Genomic DNA, 27,577 nt, shown 5'->3' on the forward strand with positions numbered 1-27,577 from the left:
GGCATTACTAATCTCTCATCAGTCAGAAATCAAGGCAGTGCAAGTTTCTTTGCACAGCACATTACTAAAGATAGAGGCCATTCAATGTGAATAAAAGCAAATGTGAAGAATCTCTGTAAAAAAGTACAATAAGGAAGAAGTTTAAAAACCCAGAACTTAAAAACAGAAATGCAAAATTTAACTACATCATCAGAAAGTTAATTGAAGGATGTGGAGAGCAGGTTTTAGATGTTGCATAAAACTAGTAATTGTTTGAGCATGTTTGATATCCTTTGGGAGCTGAATCCAACCACCTTCATCCATTTTTGAGCCTGACTTTCAGGGAACCAGAGAAAATTTACAACAGATTCTCAAAACCCTTGTTAAATATCAGAAAAAAATCCAAAGTGCTTCACAAGAAAACAAATAAAAACTTCAAGCATCATGATAACAGACAGATAAAAGAATAAAAAAAGGTCAAATCTATAATAGAGTATTATAGACTTAATTATAATTATAGTAATAATAGTAATGTGAATAATGAATCACCAGACCATTCTTAACAAAGTTATCATTTTCACACCACATCAATGTGCAAACTGGATGAAAACCATGTACCAAAGACCTGAATATAAGCTGCAGCCTCTAATTTTAGAAAGAAACTAAATGTTGTACTTGCATAGGCCGCACCGGACTATAAGGCGCAGGTGTTCCACATTGTATTATGAGATATTTACACAGAAATGTTACATGTGAGGTTTTTTAAGTTTTTAAGCTCCAGGTCCAAACCTACATTTTGGCCCATACCGTTTACTACCTTGTAGAACATCTGTTTTATTTTCACTTCTGTATGTGACTGGAGGCCAGCGGCAAAGACCTGAAAACTGGAGTAACAAGCTCATTTCATAGTTTTAGTTTGAACTTTGCACTACAGCAGTAAGAAGAAGAAGCTGCAGCTGTCTAATGGTCTTGTTTGGTAAACACTGAGAAAGGCGTTGAAATGATTGATCCTAAAGGATATAAAGGCTTGAATACATTTCTTGAAGTCTTAGTACGCAAAAGTCTTTGACCCTTGCTATGTTTAATAGATACCAAAACACAGATCTAGCCTTAGCTTTGATTTGGTCAATGTGACTCCAACATCTCTGTCCATGATTACTCCCAGATTTTTAACATTGGATGAAGTCTTAAATGTTCTAGGCAGCAGGTAAGCTCCAGGTCCAAACCTTCCTTCGTTCTTCCTTAACAGATCTGTGTTTACGGAACTTTAAAGAAGTATTTTGTATCCAGCCACTTCTTTTTTTTATGGCACAGACATTGGTGTTGCTATCCAGCATTGGTTAATCCCTCATGTGCCCAAGTGTCTTTTCCTTATATGCTATGGTGTTGGAACAGCGCAATTAAAATTCAGACTTGTCTGAAAATTTAGCAAACAGTCTCAGCAATGAAAGCTTCCTATATGTCTATCACAGACAGACACATGGCCGAATATAGATATAATATGATAAATAATAACAACAAACAGCAAGCACTTAGTAAAGAAACTCACTATATTTACTGCACTGCTAAAGTTGAATTCATTGAGCATTGGAGTTGGGCAAGAGGAGCAGATTTGGTGCCAACTCTGCACTCCTTCATCATCATTAGGTGCAGCTGCCAGCACAGGTGATACAAACTAGTCAGACAAGACCAACACCTAGATGCTGCTGGGTGGTTTTTATTTTCTTGGATCCAGGATTATTATCAGCTGTCATCTGGCTTCGACAAACTAGTCAGACAAAGCCAACGAATACATCCTGTTCTCCTTCTCTTTGTGCTGTTTTCGTGTTTGTGTAATATCTATTAATGATCTACAGTTACTGACATGGTGGAGAACCTTTTTTTGGGCTTGGTTAAATTCTTTTAGGTTGCAGGTGCCAACTCTGCAATCCTTCTCCTCCATCAGCTGAAGCTGCCACTGTAGTCGTGAAGATGACAACAAGAAATAAGACTTTTTGTGTGTCTCTATTTTTTGCTTGTTTTAAAATGTATCTATGATAGAGGACATTACTAATCTCTCATCAGTCAGAAATCAAGGCAGTGCAAGTTTCTTTGCAGAGCACATTACTAAAGATAGAGGCCATTCAATGTGAATAAAAGCAAATGTGAAAAATCTCTGTAAAAAGTACAATAAGGAAGAAGTTTAAAAACCCAGAACCTAAAAACAGAAATATCAAATTTAACTGCATCTTCAAAATGTTAAATGAAGGATGTGGAGAGCAGGTTTTAGATTTTGCATAAAACTAGTAATAGTTTGAGCAGGTTTGATATCCTTTGGGAACCGATTCCATGTATGTTCAAAGGAGGTATTCCAGAGAGCAGGTTATGTGAAAACTCTGAGTATGTAACCCTGAGATGAGGGAAACTCACTCACTCAGTTATCTGTTCCAGAAAGACGGGTATCTGAAACTATTGAGTCAATCACCATGGCAACAGACTCTGTGAACATATGCTGCTCGCTGGCAGGTTTTCTTTAAGAAATCTTGAGTTTCTACCCGTCTCCTCCCCCACAAAGAAGGCTGTTAGACATGGATTGCCCATTCATTGCCAATCCAATTGATATCGAGGCCCAACTAATTCAAACTGCCTTACGTGGCGAGAGAATCTTCCGACCGAGATTAGATGTCCTGACATTTCCAGAGTACCTCTAGTGTCAGCACTTTTTCTGAGAAGGGGAGGAAAGGACAATTCAGATGGGCAAATAATAAAGCAAAGGCACAAAAAGGAGCTAAAAGAGACACAGATGTACAGCAAACATGTTACAGATGTGGTGGCAAACACTCAGCATGTGACTGCAGATTTAAGAGTGAAAAGTGTCATGCCTGCTCCAAAATTGGACCCATTGCCCGTGCATGTAGGGAAAATAAAGGCACATCTTCACGTCAGCATGTTGGAACTGAAAGAAATGCATACAGAAGTGGTGATGAGGCAGAATGTTTTGGATTGTATGCAGTGTATTCGACCTCAAGCTGGGAAAAAGGTTACACAGTTCATCTTGGACACCACAATGTTTCTTGACACAGGCTCAGCAGTGTCGGTGGTTTCTGAAAACTTTTACCAGACAAACCTCACCCATTTCGCCTTAAAACCAGCTCACAAGTTAAAGCTGAAATCGTATGCAGGCCAAAGGATTGCTGTCCGAGGGTGGTCTCTTTGAATGGCCATAACTGGCTAAAAAAGCTCCGGCTAAACTGGAAACAAATCTTCACAGTACACAAAGCATTGAGGCCTTACTTTGCACACAGACAGGAATTATCAGCAGAACAAGGCTGCATTCTCTGGGGGAAATGAGTCATCATAGCTCCAGGTTATCAACATCATGAACACCCAGGTATCTGCCGCATGAAGGCTCTTGCCTGCAGCTACCTCTGGTGGCCAGGCTGTGATTGGGAAATTCAGGAACTGCTGAACGAGTCCTCAGTCTGCCAAGAAGTACAGAAAATGCCTGCAGTGGCCAGTAAGAGTGTGGCAAAGATTTGGTGGTTGGAGCTTTTCCCCATGTCCTCTATGACTTCTCACAACACCATTGAAGTGCTGTGCTGTCTGTTTGCTTTGTATGGACTGAGCTAGTATCAGACAGTGGCCCCCAGCTGGTGTCAAAAGAGTTTACTCAGTTTTTGGAGAGCAATGGAGTTATTCCTGAAACGCCAGTTAAGAACCAGTTTCAGTTTGTTCAAACTGGAACTTGCACAATGTCTCAGTACTGTTACCAACAGTGCAGACAGCATATGATGAAAAATTCACCTCAAGAACTCTGGAGCTATCTCTGTTTTCTTTATCCTGTGAAAGAACTTGAACTGAATAGACTTGAATTTAAGGGGAAGTTCCTTCTTTTTCAAAAAACTTTTAGAACTATGAGCATCCAATTAGTTGAGTAATCAAACACCAACATTAAATAATGGCAGCAGTAGACTGTCATTGCAATTTAATTTTAATCCAACAATAAAGCTCAATTGAGGATGACCAACTAACCTGAAATGCATCTGTTTGGACTGCAGGAGAGTGCCAGTGTGAAAATGAACCCAAATTGGCACAGGAAGAACATGCAAACTCCACACTGAAAGGGGTTTGAACCCTGAGCAACAGAGCTATGTAGATGATAAAAAGCAAACATGTATGTTAACAGGATTTCAGAACCAGAATTAAAATCTTAATATATAATAACTGATTCACATTTACACTCTTAGTTTTTTTGTTCTTGTTTTTGTTTTTGTATTATTCTCAATCATCAAAGAGTTTTAGAGAGCATTTTCCTTATTTATCAAGTCTGAGTTCTCTCCACATGTTATTCTTCATTGTTTGAGGTGTTGTCCACTGGTTGTCCATTCTGAATATAAATAAAGACAGCACAATGTCTCAGTACTGTTACCAACAGTGCAGACAGCATACGATGAAAAGTTTAGCTCATGAGCACTGGAGCTATCTCTGTTTTCTTTACCCTGTGATAGAACTTGAATTGAATAGATTTGAATTTAAGAGGAAGTCACATCTTTTTTGAAAATATTTTATAACTATAAACATCCAATTAGTTGAGAAATCAAACACCAACATTAATAAATGGCAGCAGTAGACTGGAGTGAAAGGCTGTCACTGCAATTTAATTGTAATCCAACCTGATGGTTCATACAGTTTGTATAAACCATACCTTATATCTCAACTGTATAATAAAACAACATTACCAACAAATGGTCAACAATAGCTGTCATTGTGTTGCTTGTTGTCATAATGACCATAGAATTTTATGGAACTATTTGTACTGTATAGTCAATGACATTTGAAATTTGCTTGTGTCCTTTAAGGACACTTCACTGTCAAAGATGTACAAAATACAATGATGGGGTGGTAACATACGCACAATTTTCACACAGAATCATCATAACAAAGTCAACTTTCAGAAATGTCATTGGACTTCTCAGTATTGTTGTGAACCCCATGCAGTCACATGTAAAAAGACAGTAATGGACCTCAGACAGGTTGGTAGTCATGAATTCACCAAGGCAGGGGTGAAGTTTCGATCTATGACTCTTTGGAGAAGTCTCTTTGCAGCCTCCACTTCAGGACAACTTTCCACTTAGATGGAATCATTGGCTGTAGATTGTGAAATGGAGACTTCGGAAGGATGAACAAGTATTCCGTCAAACATTTGATCTGCAGGAAAAACAGTGGAGGACAGGTCAATTACAACAGACCAAGAGACTTTCATTCTGTTTATTCAAGATTTACATCCAAAATAATCAGATCAACAGCGTAAATTTAGCATAGCATGGAAATCATTTGAGAAAATGTTGTCCAAATCATCGTATGCTCATGGGAAATAATTCATTCAATTACTCTACAGCAGCTTTTCAACAAACTTCACCTTGCAAAGTAGTCAAACTTGTCCACATCAATGCCATTTGTTTTGTTGGCTACCATTTGGTAGAGGAATGTCTAGTGCGGGGATGGACCTTTCCTGTCTCTAAACCAGACATCTAAGTTCTTCACTTCATCACAAGGACGGTATATGTCCTTGGCGGCGTCATAACCAAGTTTTAAAAAGCTTAACTGCAGGCATTGAAGATATAGGGAGGCAGAAACATTTAGGAGGGTCTAAGACAAATAGAGTTGCAATTCAGTTTTTTCAAGAAGGAGGGAAAGTTAATAAGATAAAAAGGAGGCAAGGCAGTTTAGAGGATACTTGTGACTGGGAGATGCAGGTGGATTTAGGAGGAAAGCTTGTCATTCCCCAGGAAATAGCCTGTACAAAGCTAAGCCCTGATATAATTTTGTGGTCTAGGAGTAGAAAGAGAGTATATTTCACAGAGCTGACTGTGCCGTGGGAGGATTCAGTTGAAGAAGCTTATGAAAGGAAAAAGCTCAGGTATGCAGATCTAGGTAAGGATGCTGAGCATCGAGGATGGAAGGTTAGGATCTGTCCAGTGGAAGTAGGTTGTAGAGAGTTTGTAGCCAGATCTGTTGTTGCTTTGTTGAGGGAGTTAGGAGGAAGGGTTCAGATTGTGAGGAAAATAGTGAAGGAAATGTCGGATGAGGCAGTAAGATCTGGTCAGTGGATTTGGATTAGAAGTAGTAATAGCTCCCCCAGCAGGGGGCAATCTTAATATAGACAGACTCTAGGGAGAAGCAGAAGAAGAAATTATTAGGGAGTGAGACACAGAGTCTGGTCCATTTCTTTTTGTTGCACAAGTTTCTTGTGTATACTCCAAATTACATTTTTAGAGTTCAGCTTCGAAGGCATTTCATTACTGATATAAAACAAAAACAAAAAAAGGGATTCCAAGACATGTTTCCTCTAAAATCTGCACAAACTGGCTGAGAGCTGATATTGACTATCAAGAAGTGTTTAACTGTAATTGTTGATATTTATATTTATTTATTTATTTATTACAGCCGTAATAATTTAATTCAAGAAAACCTGTTGACACTTGGAGTTATTAATGTCTTTGGTCATTATTTATCATTTATATCCAACTAATTCTCAGCCTCTGGTAGACTGCATGGCTGTTTTTTACTTGTTTCACTTTTGTGATTGTTTAATAGGTCATATGTGACAGAAACAGAAATAGATGAAATGTGTCTCACCTTCCACTCTATGTTTGTTTTGCTGATGAATTTTCCATCAAACAGATGGGAAAACGGCTCATGTCCTAGATATGGAGAAATAAAAATACAAAAATAATAACCTAAAACTCATCGGTGGAAAATATGTCACTTCTAGGCTCACTTGTTTTTCTTATGGGTTTTGTAAAACAAGCCCATTTGCAGTTGTTGTTTCTTAATTTAAGGAATTATCTGTTCATGGAAATTCAACAGGACATAGTCACAGTTCTGCTGTGAGTCTTAAACACAAAGTAGTCAAAACTTATTGTAGCATTTTCTTAATCAAGTGTCAGTGAGATTTAGCCTTTAATCTGCTTTCACTCACCCAGGTCATGACAAAGACCTACAATTTGCACACAAAGGATGTCTTGGTCTGTGAAGTGAAGTTCAGGCTGTTTCATTTTCAGAACTTTTGCAAACTCTCCTGCCAAGTGTGCGACCCTGCATAAAGACATAGGACACACTAATGAACACACACTAATGCTGCAAAACTTAAAATATGCAAAGTAATCCTGAATGTATTTCTTAGATTTTATTCTTTCTATTGGTTAGTTAGTGTCCTTCAATATTCGCAATAACTGAAATAGTCTTAACATGTAAACATACCCAATGGAGTGTTCAAACAGGTTGTGGCACGCTCCTGGAAAAACAAAGTAGGCCCTTCCTATCTGCTCGATGTTTCGCAGTCTATTGAACTGAGGTGTGTTTATCATTTTGAGAAGAAGTGGGTGTAACTCCACATGGCCGTGGATGGGATCATTAAACACACAGTGGGAACAATTAAATTAAAAAAATTAGACAAACAACAGAATTATAATCGAAAAGAGAACTATGTAAACATTTGGTCTAGTTAACGATCGCAACTTTTTTTTATTTTCCCTTTTCCAACCTACCATGTGTCCTTTTTTACAGTCGACCCGACAATGAAGAATGAACTTGACTGTGATTCTGTGGATGTGAAGAATCACTGAACCTAACACTTTAGTTATCTTCACTCACTCTCTCACTTCTCTCCAGGCCTGAATATGTAGTGTGATGTAGGGTTAGGTGCATTTTATATTACCTTGCGTTGCTTCTCAATCCGCTCTTCGACACTAGATTTTCAGATGCCCCAAAGCATAATTGAGAGAAAGAAAAATTAGACTTGTTAACAATGACTGTGGTTAATGTTGCATCAGAAAGGTGCAAGATGAATTTACTTCTTACTGTCTGAAATTGTTCTGATTTTCAACTTTACAACTTGGCTCATTAATTTTACTAGGTGAACACAACTCATCGCATCCTGAGTTTATATTTGTCAGCAGGTGAGAGATTTTTCAGTTTCTCACCAGTGATTCTTTCAGCTGCATATAAGAGAAAAGCGTTCATAGTCTTGTAATACATGATATTTATGATGGACAGTATCCTTGATTTTAGCTGTTGTGCTTCAGAATACAGAAGCATAAAGAATGTACTGAGTTAAAACTCAATTATTTAGGCCAGACAGAAGTTACACTAACAAAACCATCAATATTATTTACTAAATGAGACAACCAACCTCGAAAGGTGTCTTGCAATTCTTGCAGGTGATTACATAATTGATCCACTCCCCATCTCTCATAACCTGGTGGGAGCTCCAACAATAATGTGGTCTTTGTCATTTTGCAGCCAGCGATTGTGTCTTCAAAATGATGTTTTTAATGTTCTGATGTGTGGGTGTCAACAAAGGATTGTCACTCTATGTCATATGATGTCAGATGAGCTTCACCAAGACATACCTGCACAAAGACACACAAGGTTGGAACAATACATATGTCCAATTTTTCCCTGGACTGGTGTTGAAGCTGTCTTTCACAATCTTGAAATAATCTAATAATCTAATCTAATATCCTTTTCAGTTCTAAATTTGTCAAGAAATGCATACACTGCATTGGTACAATGGAATTCTACATCTGTTAATTTTGCAGAAGTTCAGAAATAAGGCAGTTTCTCCCTTGGGTGAGTTCACTGGCAGTCTTTTGTATTAAATAAAAATGTTTTTATATGGTGCATAATGAAAAGGTGGTGGTGGATTTTTAGTTGTACAATATTAGTCTGACAAATTTACACGTACAGATGTGATGCATCGGTTCCAAATGTGCCACTGTCTAAGTAGTACACTGTTATTTTCTGGTTGATTTTCCAGTTATTACCCACTGACCTCTGCGGGTGCTATTCTTATCTTCCGATCAGTGCACATTACTGCACCATTGTACCATATTCCTCGAGAAATATTTCTAATTTCAATGTATACATGTGTATATACATTTCCTTTTTTAATTTTTTATTTCTTTGTGTCTTTCCCTTGTCCAAGATAGAACTACCGGAGTAAAATTCCCAGCATGTTTACACTTACCTGGCAATAAAACTATTATCTTATATTATAAAACTACTATCTTGAATAGCATACCCTTCAGTGACTGATTCATAAGAGTGCAAAGCCACAAAATAATTACAATAAGATAACTTTGGAGACTTGTGGTTGAGCAGCCATGGGGTAGACAGCACACTAACAGAGCTCCTCGATCACCAAAGGAAAACGCCTTTTTTTCCAAAAGATTAACAATTAGCACAAGGACTCAGTGTTGCGATTATAATATGCCCAAAATGAAAAAAAAAAACAAAACTGCTTCACCGGCGAAGGAAATTGCTCAACCAGTTTGTAGTATGTTTAAACCTAATACACTATAACTGATATATTTAATACCAATACACTATGTGTATTGGTGTAGTGTATACACTAGCGATGCTTACTGTTACAAGTTTAGACCGTGTGAACAATGAGCCGGGTAAACTTCGTCTCAGTGCCACATCCACGATGAGTCAGCATGACGAGAGAAGGGAGATCACATTGAAAGGAAACACGAGTGGAGGTGCAGAGACTAAAAGATTATAAAGCTGTGTTTGAGAAGGGTGGATCAGATCTCACTGGTGTTGATGCAAACTTGCCTCTGTATTGTGTGATCTCCAAAGATCTTTGCTTTAACCCTCCTGTCGTGTTCGGGTCAAATCTGACCGATTTACAACTTAAAACACGCATAAATATTGTGTTTTACATCTGATTGCCTCAAGGCCTTATGATATCCTCCACACTATGCACTTGAACATATACAAGTGATGATCACCTCTTTCATTGACTTTTGAGTGTTTTAATCAACCTTGTTACACCTGTGGTGTTCCCGGTCAAAAGTGACCGCCAGAGGAAATGAATGGGTATCCAGACTATATTCATCCATCAGACAGAAAACATCCCCATACACACCACCCCAACTCACTCACACACACATTTCAGACTGAACAATTTCTTTTGCGGGTACACATCTCTTTCCCGCGCTTATGTGCCGATCCTCCCATGTGGACCAACTTCCTGATGAAACAATGTATCATATCTTCACACAGACTAGACAGGTGTCTGTTATGTGAACCCATCTCTTTCCCACGCTTTTGTGCCTATCCCCCATGTGAACCACACCTTCTAGACTAATCAATGTATCATCTTCACACAGACCCCATATATATAGCATGATGTTTGCCTTGCACTCCTTTTACTCTGAGCACAATAAGTAGGCCACTGAGCAAGCGGTTCTCTGTCGAAGAGGTTCTGGTCCAGCTTTTTGGACATGATGAAGAGGGCACTGAAATTGAAGCAGAGATAGAGGAGGATGTCTCGGAAGTGGAAGACAACCTAGATTTTAATTCCAGACTTTGAGGAGACTGACCAGTTAAAAGATGGAGACAAAAAGGCACCTGAAGAACAGGCACCTGAGGACACATTCCAGTCCAAGAGTGGACACTTGTTCTGGTCTTCATTCCCCCAGGACAGAGGAAGTAGAGCGAGAGTGGAAAACATCATAAAGATGACGCCAGGGGAAACACGGTATGCAACATCTCATATGGATGACATTGAGTGAATTATACTGGAGATGACAAACCTGCAGGGAACTGTGTGTTTGGAGACACCTGGACAGAAATCGACCTGGTAGACCTCCAAGCCTACATAGGTCTGTTGATTTTATTTTCGATTTGATAACAGAGATACACGACCCGTCTGCTGGCGAAATGACAAACTGGCTGCCATCAGGAACATTTGGGACAGGTGGGTGGAGCGTCTACCACATGTACAATCCAGGCCCTGACGTGACAGTTGATGAGCACCTGGTTCCTTTCAGAGGTCGCTGTTCCTTCAAGGTGTACATTCCAAGCAAACCAGGGAAATATGGAATAAAGATCTGGGCAGCATTGGTGACTCCTCTTATTCAAAGGCACCAGCACATTCCCCACACACCAGCCTCTGCCAGTCTGGTTAGGAGTGCGCAAGCCCCAGCCCCAGTTCCAGCCACTGCCCTGGCTGCTCTCCTCCAACAAGGACATGGGCAGAAAAGGAAGCGCTGTGAGCTCTGTGCCCCTAGAGACAACAAAACAAGCCTGAGATGCTGCAAATGTGATGCCTATGTTTGCAAAGCCCACTCTGAGCTGACTGTCACATGCCACTCATTTGCATGAATTGACATGCACACACACGACTTCATGTTGAGTTTGGTCTTTGGTTTTGCATTTAGTTTTTACATTACATGTTCATTTTGTAATACATTTTCAGTGCCTATTTGTATTTTCACTGCAGTTATTTTATGTCTAATTCTATAAATTCATGTTAAACACTACTTTGAGACATTGTTCACAGCTAAAGAATGTTGAATAAAAATTTGGTGGTGAAAAATGGTTTTTGTGCTAATTTAAGAGCAGTTAAAACAGACTGGTCAATTTTGACCGGGAACACTAAAGTAAGGGGCGGGAGGTGAACACGACCGGAGGGTTAAAAGACTTTTTAATGGACAAGGATTTCTGTATAGCAATGTATTTTGTGGAACATATATATTGAAGTTGTGTACTTCATTAAAAAGTTTACCTACAACAGTACACAGTATAATGAGTTGTGTCCTGAAAGGTTTATAACTCTATTCAATAGACATCACAGTGGCAGCACAGTTTGGTTTCTTATTCTTGCAAAAAATTGTCAAAAAACCCAACAATTAGGCACTATTTATGTGACTTACAATGGACAATAATATACAAGTTACAAAGCGTACAGGACAACAGACCAATGATAGAAGAATAAATCTATATTCAAGATGGGATCAAATTTGTATATTTAAAATAATTAAAGTAAAACCAAATGCAAATAATAATAAAACAAACAAACAAAAAAAACAAAAGAAAACCTTATACACAGCAGCTTTATATGTAATAAAAAAAATCCCAGCCCTGAAATTTGGTGCGCATATTTTGCTTAAAAGAAACACCAAGGTTTGTTGCTCATAATTCAAATGTGTACCAGGTTAATTGATTACAAAAAGCAGTCAAAACCAAGCATGCTTATACTGAAAAAGGCTTAGTTTTTGTAAAAACCCTGAGTATCTGCTTTGAACGTGCAGTGGATTTTCTTTTTTTTTTTCTTTTAAATAATTAGAATTTTTTTAAAAACCTCTCTTTTGGTTTCAAAAGAGCTTCACTCTGGCTTTTTCCTTTCCATTTTTTTTAACAGCGCCAACGTCATCATCGTCGTCATTGTTCTCCTTCCATTCGAGTTTCAGAGGAGTCAGCTCAGGTGCTATTATGTCTCCATCCTGTGTGTGAATAAAAACACAGGACATTCGTATCAGCAAGGGAAATGCAGTGTGCACATAGCACCAGGACAAAACTTGCAGTCATGCCTAATCCTTAGAAGTGATCCTGGGGCTCTGCAGGACAATTCTTTTCCAGTCCAATAATCCTAATTTCATTTATTCAACTAAATTATTGCTGTGCATTTTTCAATCTTTCTTTTCCCTATCACTGTCATTTTGCATTGCAATGCTGCAGACATACTGTAACACACAGTTAAAAAACATAATGTTAGCTATTCTGAAATATGCCATAATGCAGTGCGGATCACAATACTTGTGTGAGGCTGTGCAGCCACAGACTGCCTATTCTGACCTTTGTGCGCTGCCCACATTGGGCATGAGATGACACACCCACTTAAGGCAGCACAGTACAGCCCTTAAATTGCATTGCTATTCCCGCTTGTGGTTTCTGCCACACTGCAAAAAGATCTAAATTCAGTTTAGCACCTATGTGAATGGCTGAGAAAGCCCCATAAAGGAGGCGGTATACATAATTCACAACTGTCCCAATCTATTACCAGACTCTTGAGTGTGCAATAATTTGTATCACCTCATTACTTGTTCCTGTTCTACATGTGAGATTTTAAGTGTCCATTTGGAAATTGAATACACATGATATCATCTTGTGATCGAGTGATCTGGTGATCAGATGATCAGATGATTCTACTACTCCACAGGGCTTCTTGTGCCCCCCACTTAGTTTTTACTTTTCCAATCTCCAAACTCTCTTCTGTCTCAGGATGAGTAAACATACAGTACTTATTCCATGTTTAACAACATTATCATTGTATAATATTGTGCGATTTTGTATGCTAGAGCAGATAAATATTACCTGAGGCTTTGAGAAGTTCATGTTTATGCACCACTGGACAAAGTGCTTCTTGGCAGCCTCCAGAATCTTTCTATCTCTCTTCTTGCAGTAGACCCTGATGAGCTGCTCAGCGAATTGCTCTGGAAGAAGTTTTGACACCTGACAAGAAGCAGCATTGGGTTTATTTTGAGTTATAACAAAGGAGGAGAACACAAACTGAGCACTTGCTGTACATGAAGGTTATGTAGCAATTAAAAATAATCAAACAATTAAGGGAAATGAAGATTAATATTGTAATTCCATTGTGGTTCTTACCTGGTTCTTGCGGATCTGAACAGCTGTGGTTATGTCATCCTTGCAATAAAAGCGCACATTGTTGATTGGGTTCTTTTTCTTCATCCCATAGTCCATGTCAATGACCTGAAGCGGAAAGGGAAACTTTTAGATCAAACCACAAAGGGGAGAGCTATGAGAGCAAGAAAGTGAAATAGACACAACAAAAATTCAGCAAGTGCATCACATATAATTTTTAAAAACTCACGTTGATTATAAAGTCCTCTGGCTGCAGGCAGACATCCTGGGAACCACTCAGTGGGATGGCCTCAGCCAATTCTGCTTCCCATTTCTCAATCATGTCCTTAAGAAAATGACAGAAGTGGATGATGTTATTTAACCTTGGCAGTCAGCTGAGTTGCGATCTGACCATGGATCTCATCACAGCGATATCATGACATCATATCGAAAAAAAGGTGTTCATTGTATGCATGTAAGCAATCAGACACCAATCAGTCCTTTTCTAGACACCTAGAAAAGGACAAAAAAAAAAAAGAGAGAAGCCACCTGAAGAAAGCACTTAACAGCAGATAGGACTGTATTAAATCAAGCCAGCTTAACTTCACTTTGAACACCAAACAACATAAACTGGCTGTGATGATTACTTCTCTTTTTACTGAGGAATATTTTCCTGTAAGTGTGTAAATTCACATGCAGCAACAGATGGGGACTGTTGCTCTGAAGACTGAACGTAAATGAATCAATTGTTGATTTGTATACATCCATATGAAGACACCAGAACACACCTGGGTGACACTCAAAGGTGTGTCGGGCTGAGTTTGGCCCAGACACTTATAAAGACGTCGACGGACTATATTGTCTAAAATATTCCTTGCTTCATCCAGCTCCGGGGTGGACGAATGGAGTATCTGTTCAAATACGTTATCTGTAGGAAAAACAGAAATCATTAAATCACAATATATTCAATAGAATATGCCCCCCCCCCCCAAAAAAAAAAGATAATTGTGAAGATTTTAATTGTTATACAAAATCATGTGTTTTATTTATCATGTGTTTTAAAATATAGATAACGGTTGTTTAGTTTGGGTTAGGGAAGCTGTTTTGAGTGAAGATTTTAAAAAAAACTGCTCCTTGATGTTTCAGATGTTTTACACAATTGCAGTGAAGGCGGTGATGGTTTGTTGTTACAAATGCTGAAACTGTTATCTTGGTGTTTCCACATCGTTGTGACTACCAGGTGGATGAGGATGCACCACAGCTGAGCATAAATAACTATAACCTTAAAAGAGCTAACATTGTGTGGGTGAATGATCAAAATCTGATGCATAGATAGTGTTTGTCGTATTTCCTCTTTGTGCGCTAATGCACTTAAACCACAAATTAACAGCACACATTGGTATTTACTGACCTGTCAGCTTGGTGTAGGCCTTCATGTCATCTATGGCTGTGGAGATGGTGAAGAGCTTCTTTTCTGAACCTTCAAACTGAATATATTTATCTGCTTTCAGAAAGGCATCTGAGATCCTGAACAAACAACCAATATGCCATCACTTGTACCATACAACACGGATGATCACAAAGTAAGCAGGCTCTATCAGAGACATCAGCTACTCACATGATCTCTATGATGCTGCACACTTTGTGCTGATAAGCTCTTCTGTGGAGACAGTTCCTTGTGTGGAACATGTCATAAAGATTGCCCACCTCCTGTTAGAGAGGTGAAGAGAAAAGAATTACTTCTATTTTAGTAAAAAATAATCATCTGAATTGCTTACAATTTTAAAAGCTGATCCCACATCAGATGTAACCAAGTTGGCACCTTGTCTCTGGTACAGATGTGCTTCTGCCCCTCCACTTTGCACACCCTAGCAAACTTGAGGAATCGGCGATAGTCAAAGTTGTTCTGGATGCCTAAATGGTGGCAGTCCCTTTAAATAGACAGAATGAAGAAGCATAACAAGATATTTCACCAAACTAAAAACAAAACTCAGACTTTTGTTTGTGATTTGGGCAATCATTGTTAAACACACAAAAAGACATAAAAAAACCCACCTGGCAAAGTAGTCCCACTTATCCACATCAATGCCATTTCTTTTGTTGGCAACGATTTCATAGAGGAAGGACTTATCTTCTGGACGGCCTTTATATTGCCACTGTGGCGATAACACACAATAGCTACATCAGAATGTTATATTTCAGTGCTATTCCGCTGAAAAACACCAACAAAGAGCCACAGATGATAAGAAGAAACAGTCTGGAATCCTACATGAACAACACTTTGTTCAAAATGCAGGTTTAGCTTCTGAAATATTTAAAAGGTTCTTTTCTTCTCTAAATGATGCCACTGACTGATTTCACAAAGGCACAACAAGCAGTTACCTTCTGTCCTTGAGCTGCATTAGTGTCCAGTGGTCCAGCAATCTGTTCCTTAATAAAATCCAGGTCTTCAGGCAGCACCAGGCCATTCTCCTCCATCACTGGCTTCAAGTTATTGTCATCAACCAGGTAGTCAAACATGGATAAAGAGGCATTCTCATGCTGAAACATATACATAGTCAATTATTAATTTTTTTTTTTTTTTTTAGAGAAAACACAAGAAACTTGTGCGACAAAAAAATGGACCAGACTCAGTGATTACCTTCCAGGCAACAAACTTTCGCCCTGTTCTATGTGCCCTAAAGATAATATCCAACTACGCCAGTGAGCGGTGATAGCTATCATGTCTTTGGGGTCATCAGGTGGGAACCTCCTTTTGTTGGTGTTTCATCTAGTTAGACCCACAACACCTCCAGGAGTCTAGACCGTGAACACTGGCGTCCCAGAGTCACCACCTAATGCCAACCATCACCATTCCTCACATAAAGACAACTATCTCAAACAGCACCACTGTCAACTACTCTAACCTCTCACCAACTGCACCAGTGAAAGCGGGGTGGGGATACAGACGCTGGTTCAGGTTATCACTTAAACACAAAAATCCAGCTAAAAGGTGACAGGGTATGATTATGAGAGTTATATGTTTGTGGTCATAATTGTACGTTTTCATGACTGCGGTTTTGGTATATTTCTATTAAATCCCCTGCATCTGAAAAGTGCATCTATCTTTTTGCAAATATAGTCCTAAACCAGTTGGTGTAGTACTGTAAGAATGATTTGATAGAAATCAACCAATTAGTATCCAATTAATCTTTTTAACAGTTTTTATTCATGTCTGAGCTTGAATATTGTAGTTGTGATCAGCAGGTTTAGGCCTTGGTTGTCAAATAGTTTACTGAGGAGTCATCAAGCGGTTTGAAGACTTGGCAACACAGCACATGTGTATAAGACATGGTTTTCATTGAATCAGAGCAAATTCCACTTCCAAGAAACAGAAAAAGATGTTGAAGACAATTTGCCTCTTCAAACTAACAATTAAGATAAATACTAGTAAAATGTATCATTCATACAAAAAGCATAAATCAGTTTCCAACCTTCCAGGTAATTCCTGGACGTGCTTTGGGAATGAAGAGCCTATCAAACATATGGGAAAAAGGTCCATGCCCTGACAAAAGGGAGCAAATGAATAATATGATTTCAATATGTGTAAAATAATTTGCAATAGGTTCTTCTTATAACAAACATCAACTTCTTACTGATATTCCAAATTGTGCTCACACAATTTGTCTTTTACTCACCTAAATCATGGCAGAGTCCAGCGATCTGCACACAAAGGATGTCTCTCCGAGAGATGAGCAGCTCTGGCTGCTTCTCATTCAGAGCTTGTACAAGCCGCCCCGCCAAGTAACCCACTCTGTCCCAACAGACAACAAATCACTTAATACAAAAAAATAAAATGAATAATAAATAATAGGATATATTAGTTTAGAACCTTTGTCTTTCAGACAGTAATGACTGATACAATTAATGCTTTGGGCAACTAGATTTTACCCTAAAATATGTACACAGACCATTCCTATCTTTTGGAATAGGATGATTTCAATCAAAGTGAATGGTTGAAATGAAACAAACAAAGTTGGGGAAGGTGAGATCAAGAAATGACAATTTCAGATGCATTAACCCACTTTGTTTTCTGACAGACCATTCCTTGCAGAGATTATAGCCAGCATGCCACATACTCACATTTTTATAGACTTACAAGAGACCCACTCTGATCGATAAACACATATTTTAACTGAGAACATACCCAATTGAGTGTTCAAAGCGATTGTGGGCTGCTCCAGGGAAAACTAAGTAGGTCGCACCCAGCTGCTTGATGTATCGTAGTCTCTGGAACTGAGGTGTGTCTATGATTTTAATAAGAAGTGGGTGTAATTCCAAATGGCCATGGATAGGATCATTAAACACCTGCCAAAACACAACACAACGTTAAAGGAGACTTGCTTTACAATTTGTAACTTTGATATGTGAATATCAGAATGACCACCAACAGCATTTCTAGTTCATTTATGAGGCCCAAAAGCACCAATGCTACTATGCCAAAGTTTTCATGTGCTTGTTACTTTAGAGCACTGGCTCCCAAATGGGGGTATCCGAATGCACTGCAGAGGGTATGTAGATTTCAAAGTTTAAAATTGGATTTTCCAAAAGCTCAGAGAAACTTAAAAGAGGTATAATTTTAAGCACTCTTGTTGATAATTATTTGTTGTTTATTAGTTACGAAGTTTAATAATTCATTCACTGATGGCACTGCACTGTTTTTTTCTCTTTTATTTTGTATTCAAATTGTTTCACGCTGGTTAGGGGGTACTTGGCTGAAAGAAAGACTGAGAGCCACTGCTTTAGAGGATACCGGTCGCACCTGGGTTATAATGTAGTTAACTTTAGCTAACTACATTATTATTAGAGATGGCTATGAATCAACAAAAAACTTAAGATTCTTACAGTATAGTCAGGTCAAAGTGTCAAAACACCTGCAAAAGCCACCAGACTACAGGACATGCCATCTATTCTGTATTTTTTTTAGCTGTGGACTGAGAACATATAGAGACCAGAGAAGGAAATTCCCCTCTGTGATTGGCACTTTCTGGCTTTTTATCACACAAACTCCACTTCTTTAGTCTAAACAACTTTATTATTATTATTATTACTTATCTATAAGCCTTGGGAGTGCAGCATTGTGATGGCTTCTTACCTTGCTTGACTCTGCCTCTATGTGCCACAGCTTCCTGAGGCTGTGCAGGATCTGCAGACGGTCTCCGAGGTACCTTGGCGGAGTGAAACAGTGAAGTTTCGATATGAGAGTTAAGTGTGAGTGTTGAGGTGTGACACATCTCGATCTTACAGCAGCTCGTACTTACTCTATACCAATCTTCTCCAGATCATCACCCTCCAGCCACCTCAGCCCGACTCCTGTTATTTTGTGTTCTGTGTATCAGAGCAAACTGATTAATGTGAATGTTAGCTAACAGCAGCCTCTTGTTTGCTTGTACAAGCTGCTCTCAGCTAATTCACTGCATTTTGGTGAAGAATGAGACACAAAAGCGCCAATGTAATATGGAAAAGCTCGTAACCCACCTCTAAATGTATCTTCCCAGGCTCCCAGACCTTCCCTTTGGAGGTACAGACAAGTTTCATCCACACCCCAATGCATGTAGTCCGAGTCCGGCCGGACTGCCGGAGCACTCTTCTTTGGTGTTGTCAGGCCGAGTCCCGAGTCGGGCTCTAACGGCCGTTTTCGACTCTCCATGTCGGCCTGGCGCTCGTGTGTCCGTGTAGGGTAGAAGATAAGAGCAGTCAGCGCTTCTGCCGGCAGTCACAGCTGACAAGAAGGAAGCAAAGAAACTGCCCGGGTTTCCCTTATCGACTGGTACGCCAAGTTGAATTAAAACTCAAACCACTTCCTCCGGCCCCCTTTTTAAAATAAAAGTCTACTGAACGCTATCGCCGATCTGATAAGGTCACATGGAAACGAAAAAGACACGGCGGAGCGCAGCCGCATCTAGCCCGCTAGTTACGGCTCATCCAAACCACAGTAGAGTCATTTTCGGATTTTATTTCGATTTTTATTTCTCAGGTGAAACATGCTTTTCCGGTGATAGTCAGCGATGACTTGATTGTCGCTTGCACTGCTTGAACTCCGAGTAGGTGGAGCCAGAGTGAGCGGAGGTGGACGTTTGACAGCGGGTTGGGTCAGTGACGTAGAACTAACGGCTATAAGGGATAGAGTCAGAGTTTGTTGAACCTAGTTGTTTCAAAGAGGCCGCCATTAGTCAATTGCACAACTTAAACCTGCCAATGTTACACTCTAAAAAAGAGACAGGACTTCTTCTATTTGGCAACTTTATTCTTCCTGGTGCCGCTTATTATTATTATTTTTTAAATCGTTTTCTCTGGAGCAGCGAACATGACAACAGTACAGCATTTTTTCTCCCCCGCCCGCAAACCTGCGCGCTGACTGACGAAAAGTGGTGCCGAGAACTGCCTCCTTTACCACAGGGAAATAAGGTAGATCATAAAGCAAAATACTCGAACAATCAACAAAAAAATTAAAGTGCATTTCTCCTGTAACTGTTCCCATATCCCCATGAATTGGAACCCTATTTTTTTAAAACTAGCTAGCAGCTAGCAGCTGATATTATTATCCCACCTCCCTTAACAACTATATATGTATTTCCAAGTGGTGCACTTTGTCCAAGGACTTGTGAGTGAACAGTTAAAAGACTTCCTGAATACAAATAACATTCTCCCTCCATATCAGTCTGGATTCAGGAAACAACACAGCAACATTACAGCTTCCCTGAAAGTCATAAATGACATATTAGAGTCACTGGATCATAAAAACTTTTGCACAGCTCCCTTCATGGACCTTTCCAAGGCTTTTGACACAATGGACCATCACATCTTGGAAAAAAACATCTGTCAGACATTGCGTGGCTGTTGGTTGGTTTACAAATTATCTGGCCGGCAGGCATCAACGTATCAACTATGATGGCTGTTCTTCCAGAATTTTAAATGCCTCTTCTGGTGTTCCTCAGGGCTCGGTCTTGGGTCCAATTTTTTTCAGTATCTATGTTGATGTACTGGGTCGAAATGTTCCCAATGGCAAATGTCATTTTTATGCTGATGATACGGTTTTATATTTCTGTGGTTGAACTCTAAAACAGGCCTTTGGATATTTGCAGACTGCTTTTAATCTTTTGGAATCCCAACTTATCGACCTGAAACTTGTTTTAAATGTGCCTACGACTAAACTTATGTTGTTCTCCAACGGCAGTAAGGTCAGTGATCCTTCAATCAGCATATTTTCCTTGCAGGGAAACCAGATCGAATCAGTTACACATTTTAAGTATTTGGGCATTTTAATTGATAACCGTCAACTTTTAAAACCCACATTGAGAGTCTTATCAAAAAGCTTAAAATTAAGCTGGGTTTCTTTTTCAGGAACAAATCATGTTTCTCCTTTGCTGCAAGGAAAAAAATTAGTTGCTGCTACCTTCCTCCCTGTGCTTGACTACAGTGATCTGTTGTATATGCATGCCCCTGTACATTGCCTACAATCCCTTGATACTGTGTAACATGGTGCCTTGAGGTTTGTTACAGGCTGCTCTCACAAATCACTGCTCCTTATATGCCCAAGTTGAGTGGCCGTCGTTGGCCACACACAGGCTTACTCACTGGCATTTTTTCATTTATAAGGCCATTCTGGGTTTACTCCCCACATACCTGTGTGGCTATATTATCAGATCCCATAGCACCTACACACATCAGTTACCATCCTGGAACCTTCTCCACAGCAGTCTCAAATTGCAGGACCTTATTACAGTCACATCTTTGAAAAAACTCTTGAGAGATCTGGAAGCAGGCTCTTATAACATTTGTACTTGCTTTTCATGATGTTGTGATCCTGTATTGCCCATACCTATTTTACTATGTTGTCTGTTTGTATTTTACTGTACATATTGTTGTCTGTCCCTGTTTTGATACATTTTCTGTCTTAATATTGTAACTTTAACTTATCCTGCTGCCATTTTGGTCCTTGTATCTCTGCGGGACCGACCTGGTTAAATAAAGGTTAATAATAAAATAATAATCATGGACATCATGCATATATTCTATTTCAGTTATTTTTTTTATGGTTAAGCAATGTCTTCATTACTGAGACACAGCAGAAACCAGCAATAGTGTATGATTTCTATTGATGGACAGGTTTTGTATAAGGACACACAACAACAAGGAAAAGATTTTTATTTGAAATAAAGCAAGAAATAAAGTTTTCAAATCATCTAAATGGCATTACAAATGAAATGACTAACTAGTCTCTAATAGATTTCCATATACACTCCCATTTCCTATCAAATACAATCCTTATTTTTGCATCATTAACAAAACACAATATCCAAAGTTTGATGAAACCACATTTTCAGTGATGTTGACATTGAAGAGAGCAACAAGCCTTAACCTACATAACCTAACTGCAGTAAAAAAATTAGGATATATAAATGTAATTAAAACAATGACATTTTTATTTATATTATACGATTATTCAAATGAAAGAAGTTAATGAAAAAAATACCACCATAACAACCTCTGTAATCTAATATCTTCCACGTAAAAGTAATATTGTAATGGATGTCCATTAAATTCACACAGCTAACCAGAAAAGCAAAGACCAACAAATATACAAAATCCCCAAACCATAAACTAAATGTGACCTTACAGTGACAGATTACATTACAAAAGGGCTTCACAGGTTTTGTTTGTTTGTTTGTTTTTGCAGATTTGATTTTCCTCTGAGATAGTAAGTCATGGTCACTCATTAAAGCATTTAATAATAAATTAGATGCCATACATATGCATATGATCTTACATAGATCATACTTAAAATAATAATGCATCATTTTGGCTGGTTGGTTGTCTAACTTTAGTTTCTGAAAGCAAACAAAGGCTATTTTGGCTAAGAATCAGAAGCGCTGTAGGAAGACAAAAATGACTGTTCGAGCAATATGTAATATTTTAATGGGGGTCCTTACAGTCTGGCAGCAGCCGACCACTGTATTTCTCAGGGTTTTCATGTATGTGTGTGAGAGTGTTTCAGTAGAGTGTGTAAAAGCTTTTCACTCATGTCTGTGATGTGTTTTAGCAGGGCTATTAAAAATAATGTCCATGATGGAAACTCATACCCGAAACTTGCTCTGTTCAGATTCAGATTGTACATGGTTTTGGGTCAGACAGTGATTCTGTTGTGGCATGTACACCTGCAGAGAGAGAGGGTGGTTTAAAACAGATGATGGAGGTGATGTAAGAAAAATCTATGTGTATTATGCAGCACAACAGAAAAGTTGACTGTCTTGTTTTTGATTTTCAGCCAGTGTTTGTCTTCTCAGCTTTCCGCTGCATCTTCCACATCTTCATATAGATTGTTCTCTCAACCAACCCGAGCAATGATTTCTGGATCTCCACCCTGCAGTAAATAAAGAAGACAGACAAGTACATTAGCATTAACATGAGCAGTGAGAATGTAACGAGAGAGAGACAGTTTTCATAATTTTTAGACCAAGACAGTAGTCAGGACTGGAGTATAGCAGTTTTGTAAATCTTATTTGACTTGCTCTAAATATATCACCTTCAGTATTGCATAGCTATTTTTCTGACACCACTCCAAGAAATGTTGCTTTGCCACAGCCAGGTGCTCATTCTTCTTGCAGTAAATTCTGATGAATGTCTCAGAAAAGCGCTCTGGGAGAAGTTTAGACACCTGAGAAGAAGCAGATATTTAAGAGGACATGTATCATAGAGACTTGCCTTTCTGAAGAAATAAATAGTTGTGACTGCTCAAATTCTGACCTGGTCCCTGGGGATGTTAAAGGCTGTTTTGTTGTCAGACTTTGAGTAGAAAAACACTTCACCAATGGGGTCCTTGTCTTTCATTCCATAATCAAGCTTAACGACCTACAAGAGAAAAGATGAAAGACAATTTTTTTTTTACACTACAATGGGCAGCAAGGCGCCATAGCGGTTAGAACTGTGGCCCCACAACAAGAAAGTTGTGGGTTCAGTTCCCAGGCCTGGGGCATTTCTGTGTGGAGTTTGCATGTTCTCCCCGTGCCCCACTGGGTTTCCTCCAGGTACTCCAGTTTCCTCCCACCATCCAAACACATCATGTTTGGGTTAACTGGTGACTCTAAATTGTTCATAGGTCTGAGTGTGAGTGGTTGTTTGTCTCTGTGTGTCTTTGTGTGTTGGCCCTGTGATGGACTGGTGATCTGTCCAAGGTGACCCTGCCCTCACACAAATTGGCTTCAGCACCCCACGCGACCCGGGAACAGTTAAGTGGTAGAAGATGAATGAATGAATCAATTATGCCACAACTGAGTAATTCAACTGAAAACCTACTACAAAAACAAGGTCTTCTGCCTTCAGCCAATCCTTTGTCTCAGTAAAGCTCTTATTCCACAGGTCTTCCACCTAATTGTGAGGAACAAGATGGGAGACCAAAGTGTTACTATGAAATCATTCACACATTCACATCATTCATCTATGCAAGAACTACTATGTGTATAACTGACTGCCCATCAGAAACAATGTAAGTAAAGTTTTTTTTCTAACTGTACATTCTGCCACAACTGATGTTTACAAGCATTTTCCACATCCATGCTAATCAATAAAACCCAGGATTAAGAAAATGAAGAAAAATTCATGAGAGTGTTTTGAAAAACTTTGCTGTTGGACTCTCATTCTGTGTCCCCATCACTTGGAGCTTCACTTACTTCTTCTTTCCACCCCGAAATCCTCTCCTGTGGGAGACAAGAGGAAGTGAGAGAAAGAGGATTGGAGACCAAGTGTTTATTGTTAACCCATTCACAGTCACACATCTATGCAAGATTTATTAAGTAAAGCATTGGCCTGCCAATCAGGGACAATGTAGGGTTTAAGTGTTCAAGGAAATGTGACTATAACGTAATTTTACCTAAATAACATGACAGAACTAAAGTAAGTTCCTCAATGATAGCCATGACCAATTTCAACTAAAATATTAGTGACTCCTGTTGATCTCTCACTATTATCATTGGGGAATGTAAATTAATAAATATATATATGTAAAAATATTATAATATATAATGTACATATTATCTAATATATATAAATATTAATAAATATTTTCATAAATATAAATATCTCTACATGTTTACCTTTCCCAGCAGTTAGGAATAATAAGAATAAGAAGGAAAGTTGTATAGTGCCTTGTGTTCCAGAAAACACAAGAAAAAAAAAAAGAAGATGAGAAATGGGGGGCCTGTGCCCCAGTAAAGCTTTACACCCTGCTTGTTTCATACATGCCACAGTCATAAGCCACCAAGTCAAACATCCATGTAAACTAAAACAAGAACACAAAGATAGTGCGCACCTGTGGAAAGTCGGTCCCAGTCTCAAGTTTCCCCACACACTTGTAGAGGTCTCGAGTGATGATCCTGTGGAGAATATTCTTTGCATCTCTGAGCTGTTCCGAGGAGGAGGATAGAATGTCTTCAAACACTCGATCTACAACAGAAATGATATATATATATATATTTCATTCAGTTTTTCTCATTTCATCTCATTTCCTAAGTTGACATTATATTCTAATTATTATTTTTTTGGGGGGGTTGAAGTGACACTTTCCAACATACCCTCAGTTCCATATGTAAATGTGGTCATTAAGAAAGTATGATAGTGATAAAAAACCAATTTTATGTTTTTCTTTAAATGTAGAATTGGTTTTATGACAACAGTTTTTACTTTAACACAATCAGTCTTAATTGGGTACATGAGCTGAACAGATGGTACTTTTAGTATCTTGCCCCCTCCCTTTTCTGACAGCACACAATAATATCTGCTGACCTGTCAGCTTGGTGTAGGCCTGCATGTCATCAATAGCTTTAGAGAGACAGTAGGACCTCCCCCCTGAGCCTTTAGTCATGATGTGTTCATCTGCTTTTAAGAAGGCATCTGTGATCCTGCATAAAAGAACCCAAAGATGAACTTTTTTGAGAAAATTTTTCTGCATACCATGTAAAAGAGTGAAGCATGAAGCAATGGAAACAAGCTGCATCAGACAAAAGAGCAGATAAATGTTATGAGGAGAAGGGAAGGTACTTACATAGTCTCAATAAGCCTGTTTGTCTTGTGCTGGCAGGCCTTCCTGTGGAAACTGCACCTTGCATAGAACATGGCATACAGATTGTGCACCTCCTGTTGACAGTATTTCTTTTAGGTTAGTTAGAACTAATCAGACCAATGGATTGATGTGTAAAACATAATTTAAAATTGAACAAACAAACACAACAGTAACACTGTCACCACCTTGTCTCTCGAGCAGATGTGCATCAGCCCATCTGGGCATTTAATCACTCGAGCAGACCGAAAGAAGCGCAGATGGTCAAAATGGTTCTGAATGCCAAGATGGTGGCAGTCCCTAAGAAAAGATAAGCATATGGGGAAACACACACATGAACAGAATACAACCGCCTGAGTGAACCTGCTACCTAAAAAGTGAATTTTTCTACAGTAGCTGTTTCTCAAACTTCACCTGGCAAAGTAATCAAACTTGTCCACATCAATGCCATTTGTTTTGTTGGCCACTATTTCATAGAGGAAAAGCCTTTCCTGGGGTCGACCTTCATTACTCCCCTGTGGAGATGAAAAGGCAACTAAACACTGGTTGTTTGGAACAAAGAGGGTTTTATACAAATCACAATCCCAGACCAACATGTACCTCCCCTCTATCTTCTGGTTTCTTTCCTCTAATCATCTCCTTTATGACCTCCATGTCCTCTGGCAGCTTCAAGCCGTACTCCTCCATCACTGGCTCTAACTGATTTTGTCTTACCATGTAATCGAGCATCTTTACAGAGTTTTCCTCATGCTGCAACACAGACAGACTCATTAGAGCGTATAGAGAGTTAATATGAAAAGGTACATGGTCACAACTCAATGGGTCTTAGCTTTGCAAAACTTAAAGTTTCAGAAAAAAAGATTTAAGACGATTTTTTTTAAGGTGAAATTGTTGAACTGTTTCTTACCTCCCATTTTATATCTGGACGTGCCTTGGAGATGAACATTTGATCAAACAGATGAGAAAAGGGCCCATGTCCTAAACACAAAAAAATATATATAAAATAATCCTGTCAAGTTCACACACACTTTATGATTTAGTCAATGTGATGGTATATTAAAAACAGACTGGTGTCAAACCAGACAGGCCTGTAACTCAACATCTCATCATATTTTTATAAAACATTAATTTATATTAAATTTGGCTCTCTCTGCTCCCATTTGCATTCATTGTGATGTGATGATGTCTGATGGCATTTTCCCAACAGAGCATGTCACATCCACTCTGCTGTTTCTTTAAAAAACACAACCCCAAACTTTCCATCCAAATGTAGCACTAATTACAGATGGAGAAACACTTTTGCAAAAGCGAAGCAGGTGTATCACTCACCCAGGTCGTGGCAAAGACCTGCAATCTGCACACATAGTTTGTCTCTCTCTGTGATTCCAAGTTCAGGCTGGTTTTGTTGCAAAGTGTGAATAAGCTCTCCTGCCAAGTGTGCCACCCTGCATCAACACATACAGTACACATGCAGACAAAAGACTGACTTTTAGCATAGTCCTTATTGAATCATACAATTCATTTAATTGAATTTATTGTCCTAATAGATGCTTTGAGAACATGCAGACATACCCAATCGAGTGTTCAAACCGGTTGTGGCACGCTCCAGGGAAAACAAAGTAGGCCTCTGCCATCTGCTTGATGTATCGTAGCCTGTTGAACTGAGGTGTGTTTATCATTTTGACAAGAAGTGGGTGTAACTCCACATGGCCGTGGATGGGATCATTAAACACCTAGTGGGAACAATAAAATAAAAGCCATAAAATAATTACAATAAGATACTAACTTAGAAATAACCTGAGGAATGGACTTCCTCAGGGCATGACACAGATGTACACAGATCTTCCACAATGTTAAAACCAATGATGCCAATTTTGAAGAAAGACAAAGACACAAATATGCACTAATATTAAGCTTAGCCAACATAATGAATAAAATGATGATTTAACAACATCGCCTCCTGCATAATGTCTATAAGTGACCGCCTGTAAATGTATGTCTGTCTGTCATCTTATCTGCTGTCCTTGTTTCATTGGATGTACTTACTCTTTTGCCCTCAACTGCTGTCATCTTTTGATCTGTGGA

At 38.9% G+C, this 27,577-nt stretch overlaps 3 protein-coding genes across 3 annotated transcripts; all 3 read right to left on the bottom strand.

Moving 5' to 3' along the window:
* Window positions 1-4,812: 4,812 nt before the first annotated feature.
* On the bottom strand, window positions 4,813-7,679 carry LOC115046668 (deoxynucleoside triphosphate triphosphohydrolase SAMHD1-like). The gene is made up of 4 exons (XM_029507189.1): window positions 7,222-7,679; window positions 6,941-7,056; window positions 6,598-6,662; window positions 4,813-5,166 (listed from the first exon to the last, which is right to left on the bottom strand). The coding sequence occupies exons 1-4, from the start codon at window positions 7,326-7,328 to the stop codon at window positions 5,035-5,037; spliced, it is 420 nt and encodes a 139-aa protein (XP_029363049.1). The 5' UTR covers window positions 7,329-7,679; the 3' UTR covers window positions 4,813-5,034.
* Window positions 7,680-12,018: 4,339 nt separating this feature from the next.
* Window positions 12,019-19,404, bottom strand: LOC115045691 (deoxynucleoside triphosphate triphosphohydrolase SAMHD1-like). The gene is made up of 16 exons (XM_029505481.1): window positions 18,916-19,404; window positions 18,699-18,765; window positions 18,533-18,605; window positions 17,585-17,745; window positions 17,076-17,191; window positions 16,872-16,942; window positions 15,781-15,939; window positions 15,454-15,554; window positions 15,221-15,329; window positions 15,017-15,108; window positions 14,810-14,925; window positions 14,187-14,326; window positions 13,649-13,744; window positions 13,423-13,527; window positions 13,129-13,266; window positions 12,019-12,257 (listed from the first exon to the last, which is right to left on the bottom strand). The coding sequence occupies exons 1-16, from the start codon at window positions 19,085-19,087 to the stop codon at window positions 12,129-12,131; spliced, it is 1,845 nt and encodes a 614-aa protein (XP_029361341.1). The 5' UTR covers window positions 19,088-19,404; the 3' UTR covers window positions 12,019-12,128.
* A 2,164-nt stretch (window positions 19,405-21,568) lies between these two features.
* Window positions 21,569-27,577, bottom strand: LOC115045722 (deoxynucleoside triphosphate triphosphohydrolase SAMHD1-like). Its single transcript, XM_029505531.1, has 15 exons — window positions 27,539-27,577; window positions 27,065-27,225; window positions 26,822-26,937; window positions 26,400-26,470; window positions 26,093-26,242; window positions 25,907-26,007; window positions 25,681-25,792; window positions 25,478-25,569; window positions 25,219-25,334; window positions 24,746-24,879; window positions 24,108-24,134; window positions 23,734-23,805; window positions 23,185-23,289; window positions 22,964-23,095; window positions 21,569-22,801 (listed from the first exon to the last, which is right to left on the bottom strand). Exons 1-15 carry the CDS (start codon window positions 27,560-27,562, stop codon window positions 22,766-22,768), a joined length of 1,449 nt encoding a protein of 482 aa, XP_029361391.1. The 5' UTR covers window positions 27,563-27,577; the 3' UTR covers window positions 21,569-22,765.

This window comes from Echeneis naucrates, chromosome 7, assembly GCF_900963305.1.
Source record: "Echeneis naucrates chromosome 7, fEcheNa1.1, whole genome shotgun sequence".
Taxonomy (NCBI): domain Eukaryota; kingdom Metazoa; phylum Chordata; class Actinopteri; order Carangiformes; family Echeneidae; genus Echeneis; species Echeneis naucrates.

Coding starts and splice junctions, on each gene's coding strand:
- LOC115045722 (XM_029505531.1), bottom strand. CDS start 27,562: ATGACAGCAGTTGAGGGCAAAAGA. Junction 27,226..27,538: donor CAGCAGTTGAGGGCAAAAGA/GTAAGTACATCC, acceptor TGTTCCCACTAG/GTGTTTAATGATCCCATCCA. Junction 26,008..26,092: donor AACCAGAAGATAGAGGGGAG/GTACATGTTGGT, acceptor TCATCTCCACAG/GGGAGTAATGAAGGTCGACC.
- LOC115045691 (XM_029505481.1), bottom strand. CDS start 19,087: ATGGAGAGTCGAAAACGGCCGTTAGAGCCCGACTCGGGACTCGGCCTG. Junction 18,766..18,915: donor CTGGGAAGATACATTTAGAG/GTGGGTTACGAG, acceptor TCTGATACACAG/AACACAAAATAACAGGAGTC. Junction 17,192..17,584: donor CGCTTTGAACACTCAATTGG/GTATGTTCTCAG, acceptor CTGTTGGGACAG/AGTGGGTTACTTGGCGGGGC.
- LOC115046668 (XM_029507189.1), bottom strand. CDS start 7,328: ATGATAAACACACCTCAGTTCAATAGACTGCGAAACATCGAGCAGATA. Junction 6,663..6,940: donor AGGTCTTTGTCATGACCTGG/GTGAGTGAAAGC, acceptor CTCCATATCTAG/GACATGAGCCGTTTTCCCAT. Junction 5,167..6,597: donor AAACAAACATAGAGTGGAAG/GTGAGACACATT, acceptor TTTTTCCTGCAG/ATCAAATGTTTGACGGAATA.